The following is a 9479-nucleotide window of genomic DNA, read 5'->3' as shown; positions in this document are numbered from 1 at the left end:
CTGAGCACGCTTTTCCGTGCGTGGGAACAGGTGCCATCTTCTGGGGAGAGGCTCCATCCCGTCAGACTCTCCCAAGCACGGGTAATCCAACAGGGGCTGGGAAGCACGGCCTCCACTCAGAAGACAAGGGGTGAGGCGGGTCAGATGCTATATTGGCAGCAGTTGAGACGCATGCTGACACACGATTTAGCCACGGGCCAGCTCAAGATGGGAGGGGGAAGTGTCCTGGCCTCAGATAAGCCCCAGTGACCCCAAACCGTCTCTGATGCATTCAAAAAGGCAAACACAGAAAACCAAGGTTTAGAAGACCCAGCTTGTCCTTGTCTACCAAGATAGTCAAAGGCCTATTCAACTAGTTCCTCAAGCTGCTTGATCAGCAGATAACTACATGGTCCCCGGGCTCTTGTTTTCAAGCTAGGGCACAAGTCTGCAGAAAAAGGGGGCAGGAAGGATCAAAGGAGGCCGTGCAGGAAAATGATGACAGCAGCACGAAGGGAAAGGGAGGAACGACGCTCCAAGGGAAAAATCAACTCACAAAAAACACACACAGAAAAATCAGTCTCCCGGTTGTGCAACTCTTTCAACCTGTCGTTAATCCAAGAAACACAGAAGCAGCTGGAACACACAATCCCTTCGTAACTGCCTCCCTCGGTGTACCCAGTGTTAGCTAGGATGGCCCCTGGTGCCTGTGCCCTCACACCCCTCCCATCCTGCAGATGCTAACAAGAAGCCCTGATCTGGAGCCCAGCCCCAATCCCAGCCCTGGAGGGCGCATGGAGAACACGCATGCGGGAGCTGCTGCCGCACAGGAGACCTCAACAGCTCAGGGTCTAGCGGAAACCTGTTTGGAGCCTGTAATGGAGCCTTAGATGTCGTCCTCTCCCCACCACAGTGGGGGAGACACAGCGCCCAAGTTAGGAGCAGCAAGTACGGTGACGCAGCTGGGCCTGGACGGGGTACCAGGCTGAGCTCCCAGCTCAGGCCAACTCCTCACGTCCATCACACCCGTACCCTCCCTGCGCCATACAAACCTTGCAGCAAAGGGAGGGGACGCTGCTCAGCGAGGGCCACAGAAAGGGCAAGGGGACACCAAGCCCCAACTTCTCATTTCCAGGTCAGAAACTGAGACCCAGAGAGACGAGGTGGCTTGTGCGAGGTCTCCCAGGCAGTGGTGGCAGGGCTGGGAGGGGACACGGGTCTGAGCGTAAGGCAGGGCACTTTTCAGAACCCCTCACTGCCTCTACTTCCCCTGTGGAGCATTTACGGACTGCCCAGGGCCCTTCACGGACAGTGTGTCCTGCACGGAGGGACATACGCTAAACACGTGTCAAAAGAACGGTGAAGAGATTCCAGGATCAGGCTTTCCCCAGCGAAGCCCGGGCTCACCACGCTCGGGGGAAGTGCGCGGGGAGGGGAGATGGCTCCTTGGCCGTGAACCCTGTGTTCAATGGGGCTTCTCTCGACACCACTGTGTACCAGCACAAGGGCAGCTGGGCCACGTGAGCTGATCCTCCTGTGGTGAAATAATTGGACCAATGAGAAAAATCTGTGCACAATTCGGAGCTAATGGAATCCTGAGCAGTCAGCGGCTTTGGGGATTACGGGGAAGCAGCTGAAACGAGAGCTGTTTGGGGGCTGGCTTGTTTTCCAGTTTAGTGAGCATCGTACAATAAAACCAAAGGCGGGACAGACGCTGGTGTGGGTTTGAGGTGAACACGGAACCTACTGATACCAGGGCGGGTTCTCCCACAAGATCAGTCCAAACTGAGAGTCACTGTCTGCCCTGTGAGCTGCCACAGGCTGAGGCCTTAGAAATAACAGAACCACAGAACTATGGAGCTCAGAGCTAAATGGGGCCTCCGAAGGTCCAGGATGGAGCCTTCAGGCTGGAAAAGAACGATGAGTCTCAGCTTGCAGCTCAAGCGTCCCAGAATGGTTAGGTATCCAGCCCCAAGCCACACAACTAAGACTGGCGGGCCCTGTCTCCTCTCCTGCCTCTCAACACGGTACCATGTCAACACAGGCCACACGGCCACAGCTCTGGGGTCCGCCTAGCCCAAGGTGCTGGGAACGGTAACACAGTCAGAGACACCCTGAGAAGCGTGGGCCGGGCAGGGACGTGATTTCATCCGTGTGTGCATTTGACTTGTTCAAAGGCTTTTCACATAGTTTGCATTTTCTCTCCCTGACATGTATGCTCGATGGGTAGGGCAGCTGACAAGATGCTGTTATTCCTGGTCCACAGATGAGGATGCTGAACATCTTTAGGCCCAGGAGCTACCACCAGCAGACAGTGAAGCACAGGGCACTCTTTCTTCTCAGGGCTCGCAAAGAACACGGCTGTTCCTCCCCAGTCTGTCTTGGGGGGCTGTCTGCACCTGCCCAACTCCTCTGACCCCCTGGCCCCCACTTCCCACCATGCAGTCAGCCTGGCCTAACAGCCCAATCAGCCATGATTAAGGGCACAGTAAACCTTGAGAATTGGTCCTTAAGATGCCCATAGGCTGGTGGACGGTTTCCTGGACCACACGGCAAGAGACAGGTGCTGACGCTGCACCCCTGTCCACTTCGACTCCCTGCCCCGGCCTCCGGGCTGGCTCTCTCCCCTCCGCCATTCGTCTGCAGGTCCCGCCCAGTGCCTGGTTAACCTTCCCCAAATGCCAGTGTGATCACTTCACCCTCCTGTCCCAAAATGCTCCTTAGCTCCCCGAGTACACTAAGCACTCATCTGCCTGCTATTTAAGAGCCTCCACGATCAGACCAACTGTAACCTTACAAACTTCTAAAATCCTAATGATAACAGTATCTGTAATAATACTAATAATAATAGCTGCCATTTACTGGGTACTTGTGAACTTATGAGCCAGGCACTGGGCTAAGTGCCCTGCGTATGAGGCAGACCCGTTAGCTGTCTACCGGTATCCACACTTCCTAGCTAACAGAACCGAGGCCTTATTCAGGGGCCCCGGGCCTGGCCCAGACAACGGCTCATGACTGGTCTAATCACAATTCTCGAAGCACACACATTCCAGGAACAGCAGCAGCAGCAACAGCTGGGAACTCGTCAGAAATGCAGATTCTCAGGTCCCACCCCAGACCTATTGAATCAGAAACCCCGGGAGTGGGGCCCGGCCGCCTGTGGCTGTACAAATCCTCTGGGGTTCTGCTGCTCAGTCAACTTCTAAAGCCAATGGTCTAAGGCAATCCTGACAATCCCGTTTCATACCTTGGGGGTGGCTTTGAGACTGACAAGGTTCTGCTCATGAGCCCAACATGAAAAGGTGGGGGAGGGCTATTCAGGGAAAGCTTTTATTTTCTTACTAAAAAGGAAGAGAGGCCTCTCCTGACAGCCCTTATCTTATAAAACTGCAACCTCCACCGTGCCCCAACCTGCACTTTCTATCTTCTCACCCAATTTTAGTTTTCCATCATCCCATTTAGGGCCTCTTGACATATCATAGATCCATTTATTTGTTTATTGTCTGTCTCTTCCCACAAAGATGCACCCAAGAGGGAAGAGACTCTGTCCGTCTTGTTCACAGCCATATCCCAATGCCTACAACAGTGTCTGGCAAACTGTGAACACCTGATGTGTTTACTGAATGAACGAGTACAGCTGTCTCTGCTATTCCTTCTCTTTCCTGCTTTGAATGATGAATTGATGCCTGAAGCTATCGCAGCCACCCTGAGACACGAAGCGAGAGAATCTCAGAAAAACTGGCTTTGACATCATTGAGCCACCAAACCAAAACCAGCAACACCCAGCTCTGGGCCTCTCGTTAGGTAAGAAAAATAAACCCGTTTGTTTTAGCCACAGTGGTCAGGGTTCTACTCTCAGCAGCCCCACACATTCCTAACTCACGTATATTTAATCATTGAATCTTTGCAACCACCACCTAATTCATAGGGGAGGAAACTGAGTCTCAGAGCAGTTACTTGACGAGATCAAGTTAAACTGTTTTTGTCTGAAATGCCCTTCTTGCTGCCTAAATGCAATTACCCTTTGAGGCCCCCTAGTGTGAACTTCTGGGTTATAGTCCCTGATTGCCCCAGCCCACCAACAGCAGCCTGTGACAAGCTGGCGGGGTCTGTATCATCTGTCTAGGAGTTACAGGTTGTCTTCTTTTTCTAAGCAGACTGTGAACTCGCTGTGGATGGCATCATATGACATGTCATACGTCACATGCTCCCTTTCCTCACACCCCGGCGGGCAACAATTTCATGCTGAATTGGATGCCATAAGCTTCCTGAGCAACCTTGAGCCACACATTTAACCTCTCTGGTTCTTTGGTCCTTTCACCTGAAATTCCGAGTACCAGCCTGGCAAGTTCCAGATTTGTAAGACGGAAAGAACTTTGCTTAGCATCACGGAGCACAGAGATGGCTAAGAGAGTAGCATCTAAGCTTGCTGGGGCTCCGAGGACAAGATAGCACCAATCTGTCCATCAGCACGTCTAGACAAAGAGCCTAGCAGGGTACTGGGCGCCAGCACCAAACAGTCACTGTCTCATCGGGCATTCCAGCCTAGACACTCCCACCAGATGGCCCCGCTGGGCCCGGAAGTGGAAGGGCTCGGAAGAAAGAATCAGTCGGCTCCATGGAGAAAATCACCCTCCAATCTAATGATGCAGATATGGCACAGAAGGAACAGCCTGAGAGGAAGATTCCAAGAGGACGCAATTTACACTTTCCCAGCAAAGGCCCTTCCTGCCCCGGGGAAGGGGGAGCCAGGCTTTTTTTTTCTTAACAACATTCAAAGGGGCTTCCACGAAAGATGAGTGCTGATGGGGAAGCGCGGAGTTGAAGCCGCAAGAGAGGTGAGAATGGAGCAGTGGCTGCAAGAGGCAGAGGTGACGGGATCAGGTTGGCTGGTCCTTGGTGGGGCTGGGCCAAGGGAGCTGCCACTGGGCCTCTGCCTGTCTTCGGAAGGGGAGTGCTGCCCCCCGCCGGCCTGCCTGCAGAACACAGCCTGAGGGGCAGCGGCTGATGGGCCAGGAGCATCCTCAGACCCTGCCTGCCACAGGGCCTTTTCTCAACCACAGCTTCACATCCAGGTCTCGGCTTTCTTTTTGTTGGCTTTGACTCACTTTCATAAGTAGTAAGAGCCAAAAAAATTTTTTTCCTTAGCTGGCACAGAAAAAAAGGGCTTTACTTTTAAACTTCCTTTTCAATTTTAGACGGTACGGAAGTCAGAACAGAATTTCTGAGCTGAAATCCTCAGAAATCGCGCAGTTCCCAGCAGGTTTCATTCTCGTTGGCTGTTTTACCTTTTGGTGGGCAGGGCAGCAGCTTTCCAAACCCACGCCCCCTCTCCCACTGTCCCCGTCGCTGACCGGGAAGCCGCGCTCACCTCAGACAGCCCTGCTCGGCGGCTCTGCCACCCTGGCCCGTTTGCTGAGCTCCTCACCGGGCGGCTCCTCGGCAGCTTCCAGCTTGCGTTTGGGGGATGCTGGGCCACTGGGTGGTGGTCTTGGGCCTGTAGGGAGGCAGGTGAAGTGTCACACCAACTGTGTGGACAGCCACGAGGGCCTGAAACTGTGCAGAGGTGGCCCTTTAGGGGGTAGGAAGCCAGCTCACCAAGGCTCCTCCAACCTGCCCCTTGGCAGTGCCCTCACCTAGAAATGTCCAAGGAGAGCACGACCAGGCCTGTGGGCAGCGGGCCTGCTTTTGGGCCCCAAATCCCTTGGGTTCCAGGCCAGAGTCTGGCTGGGCCTGTCTGCTGTCCTTGCTCTGAAGGAGGTCACTCCCCTGCGAGCCTGAATGAGCCTCCTGAAACAGGAATGAGTGGTGCCCTCACCTGTGGAGCCAGCCTGGCTGGGCAAACTAGAGAAAGCCCTGGAGTGCTTGCCAGTCTTGGCAGTGCTTTACTGACCTCAGCCGGAGCCAAAAGGAGTGGGTAAAGAAGGCGGCAAATCTGTCTCCTCTCTCTTCCCTGCCACCACCGGGGCCCGGCTGTCGTCTCCTGCCCGGACAACTGCAGTCGCCTCCTTCCTAGCCTCCCTGTGCTCACGCTCGCCCACACTGTCCCTCCACACAGCAGGCAGAGCACTTTTAAAACACAAGCAGCTTGTGCCCCGCCCTGCTGCCCGTGGTCAGCGCCTTCTCAGCGCACCAAGGACAGGAGCCTAACCCTCCACGCCGATGCTGAGCCTGCACGGTGCTACTCCCACGACGTCTCGTCCTCATCCCGTCTGGCTCCTCACTCGGGACATGCAGCCCACTGGCTTCCCTCTGTCCCTTGAATGAGCTAAGCTCGCTCCCGTCGCTGTGTCTCTTCTTGCTAGCCCCCTTCCCTGGAATGTTCTTCCCCAGTTCCTGGAAAGGCTGGCTCCTGCTCACCATGTGGGTCCCTGCTCAGAGAGGCGTTCCCCGGCCACTCCGATGTAAAGTAACCCCAAGTCGTCCCCCTTCCCCAGCCCCTTTCTTACGAGGTCACTCAATTTTATTTCCCCCAAGCACTTGTTATCGGAAATGACCTTGCATGGTGCCTTTACTATCTGTCTCCTCCAGGCGGGACCTAAGCTCCATGGGAGCAGGGACTGGTCCTGGCCTTTGTCCTCAGCCCTCAGTGACTGGAGTGGTGTTAGTCCTGCAGTGCCTTTGGGATGGCGCAGGCCAGGGAGGCCAGCTGCTACTCACCCGCACTGCTCACGCTCCCAGCCTGGCTCGAGCTGGGCTCTGCCACCGGGTTGCTGAGGTCTTCCACACAGGAAGGGACAGACGCCAGTAGACCTGGGGGACAGGGGAGGGACTGATCAGACTCTCACGGGACTGCAGAGGGCTGCCGGGCAGGTGAAAACAAGGCAGGGGGTGCTGGGCCACAACACGGAGGCTCCATCTCTTCCCAACGGCCACGACGACTCAGCGAGGCCTGACACAGCCCAGCCCCCACTGTTCTGTGCCCGGGGAAGTCAAGTCAACCTAACAGCCTGGAAGACAGAACTCAATCTCCCTTTGCAAATATCCAGAAATCCCCATCTCCACTCTCCGAGCCCACAGCTGCCGTCCTTCCCTTCAGTGAGCTAGGGGACGGTGCTGGGGGCAGTGGCTGCTCACAGAGTCCCCGGTAGCGGGAGAGCTGCTGGTAAATCTGCTTCATCCGCTCGATGTTGAGCCGGCTGGTCTCGGCGTGGTTGACGATGGGCCGTGGGTAGTCCACACCGATGATGCACTTGGCTGCCTTCTGAACGGCCTCAGGGGCATTCCAGGGCTCGTAGATGTAGCGAGAGGGGAACGCTTTCAATTTGGGCAGGTATCGCCTGGGACACACACACCGGACAGCCCATGAGCAAACTGGGGCCCTCACGCCAGGAGGCGGCCACAGCGGTCAGGAGCCGGGGAGCCTGCCGGGCAGCCTCACCTGATATAGTCCCCACTGGGGTCGGTGCGGCGGCCGAAGCCCACGGGGCAGTAGCAGTGAAAGAACTGCTGGAAGAAGGCGCTGCAGGACAGCCACATCCAGCTGCCCGCGTTCACGCTGAAGTCCGCGTCCAGGAGCAGCTCGTCAAACACCTGCACGGGCAGCGGGACCGTCAGCCTCCCCGGGGACCCACCTGCCACGGTTCTCCCCAGTCACCGCAGTGCCCCGCGGAGGGGAGCAGAGACCTCCTGCCCAGGGCGAGCGCAGGAGGACTGGGAAGGGTCTCCTGGACCCCGGGGTCCCACCGCACTCCCCCACCCAGAGGGGGCGGCCCCTAGCACAGGCCAGCTCCCCGTGGACTGCACTCACCCGGACCCCGCTCTCCCAGCTGACCCAGAGGTCCCCGCGGGTGAGGAAGCAGGCCACGGCGTGCCGCGCCAGGTGGTGGATCCAGCCCTCCTGCCTCAGCTGGGTCATGATGGCGTCAATCCAAGGGAAGCCTGTCTTGGCCTCGGCCCACTTGGCCAGGGCCTCGGGGTTGCGGTCCCAGGGGATCTGGATGCAGATGGGGTTCCCCTCCATGCGGTCAAACCTGGGGTTGTTGGTGGCTGCCGTGTAGAAGAACTCTCGCCAGAGGAGTTGCCCAAACAGGGAGAGGGGCGGCGTGCTGTTCCGCTTCACCTGGGGGGTCGTGGATACACACACTCAGCTCTCAGCATCATGTCGCTCGAGTCTCCCACAGGGGATCTGGAGCCGCCACGGACTCGGTGGCTCTGACCTCCTTAGACACATGGAGGGACTGTCCCCAGAAGAAGTGGCACCATGTGCCCGCAGACTGAAACCCCAGGCCCTGGCTGTGCCGCCCGCTGCTCTGAGCAGAGACGAGGGCTGCAGAGTCAGCCAAGGAAAGGGACCTCGCTGCAGGACTCCGCCCTGGGACCAAACTCCCCAAGACCAGGTCATGGTCCTTGTCCTCTAGGGTCCCTGTCTGGCTCCACTTTCTAGAACCTCAGAGAGTTCCCATCGGCATGCATAAAAATGCTCAGCTAGGATGTTGGTTAAATAAGTTATACGCAACAGCCTGGATCTGGGGCCGTGAGGGAATTACAAGATCAGACCTCCAAGTGAATAATGATTTTCCTAGAATCACAAGCTTGCCCCCCACACTGGCAAAGCCACTGCATGCCACAAAATCTCGACACTGGCCAGAACGGGAAACAGCGTGGAACAACACAGACACGAGGGGGCCCTGATGAATGTGAAGAGCTGGCTGGGCTGCCCGTCTCCGTCCGGGGGTGGGGGCATTCACACGGGCTTCTTTGTCTGTGTGGTATGGCCGCAGCCCCCAGGTCACTTCCTCACCCCTGACGGCAGCAGCCACTCCTGGACTCCCGTTAAATGCTCTGGACACACCCGAGAGGGCCGCGGTGCTGGTCAGCTCAGGACGGGCTCCAGCCTTGCCGCCCGCTTCCCACCCTGAGGGTGCGCCCCTCCATGCTGCCAGCAGACCTGCCCCCTCGAGGGTCGCCTCCTGCGGTCAGCTTTTCGGCCTGTCCTGCTCTCCTGGAGAGCCTGGATTTTAGTCTGCTCAGCGGTCAGGTCGGCTCGGCTCTGCCACCTGCCCTGGACTATCGCCCAGCGCAGCGCCTCCAGGACCCAGAGCCTGGGCGAGGCAGGCCCTCCCTCCTCAGGCCCGGCCCCCTCACCTTCCTGTACAGGTCCCACAGGCGGTAGTAGAAGAGGCGGCAGGAGAGGCAGCCGAAGCGCAGGTAGGGGCTGAGGCCCGTGGGGCTGGCCAGCAGCGAGGCAGCGTTCATGCGGGGCCTCTCGTAGTTGGCAACCCAGGCCTGTGCAGAGAGAGGGCGAAGAAGGCAAGGCCTGGACGTCAGAGAAGAGAAGACGAGGCGCCGGGCGGTTCAGGAATGTGCCTAAGGCCACCGAGCTGACAGCCAAGGAGCCAGGACCTCCTCATGCTGGCGGAGTGTTCGATGGGGCCAGCACAGAGCAAACGACGAGGCCCAAGTTCTTGTCCTGACTATTTAATTTGTCGTATGGTCAAGAACAAGTCATTTAGTCCCTCAGCTACTTAACTATGAAATGAGAACAAAATTTCCACCTC

The 9479-nt window shown here is 57.2% G+C and overlaps 1 protein-coding gene across 1 annotated transcript in view; it reads right to left on the bottom strand.

Moving 5' to 3' along the window:
- CRY2 (cryptochrome circadian regulator 2) overlaps nt 1-9479 on the bottom strand; it is a 31458-nt gene that overhangs the window by 4257 nt on the left and 17722 nt on the right. Inside the window, exons 6-11 of the mRNA XM_070564890.1 lie at nt 9067-9207; nt 7730-8041; nt 7361-7512; nt 7057-7259; nt 6640-6732; nt 5351-5476 (exon numbers count right to left, since the gene is read on the bottom strand). Coding sequence (XP_070420991.1) covers nt 5352-5476; nt 6640-6732; nt 7057-7259; nt 7361-7512; nt 7730-8041; nt 9067-9207 — 1026 coding nt within the window. The 3' untranslated portion in view covers nt 5351. The remainder of the gene's footprint in view (nt 1-5350; nt 5477-6639; nt 6733-7056; nt 7260-7360; nt 7513-7729; nt 8042-9066; nt 9208-9479) is intronic.

This window comes from Equus przewalskii, chromosome 11, assembly GCF_037783145.1.
Source record: "Equus przewalskii isolate Varuska chromosome 11, EquPr2, whole genome shotgun sequence".
Taxonomy (NCBI): Eukaryota; Metazoa; Chordata; class Mammalia; order Perissodactyla; family Equidae; genus Equus; species Equus przewalskii.
Note: the sequence above shows the minus strand (reverse complement) of the source record. Positions and strands in the feature narration are given on the sequence as shown.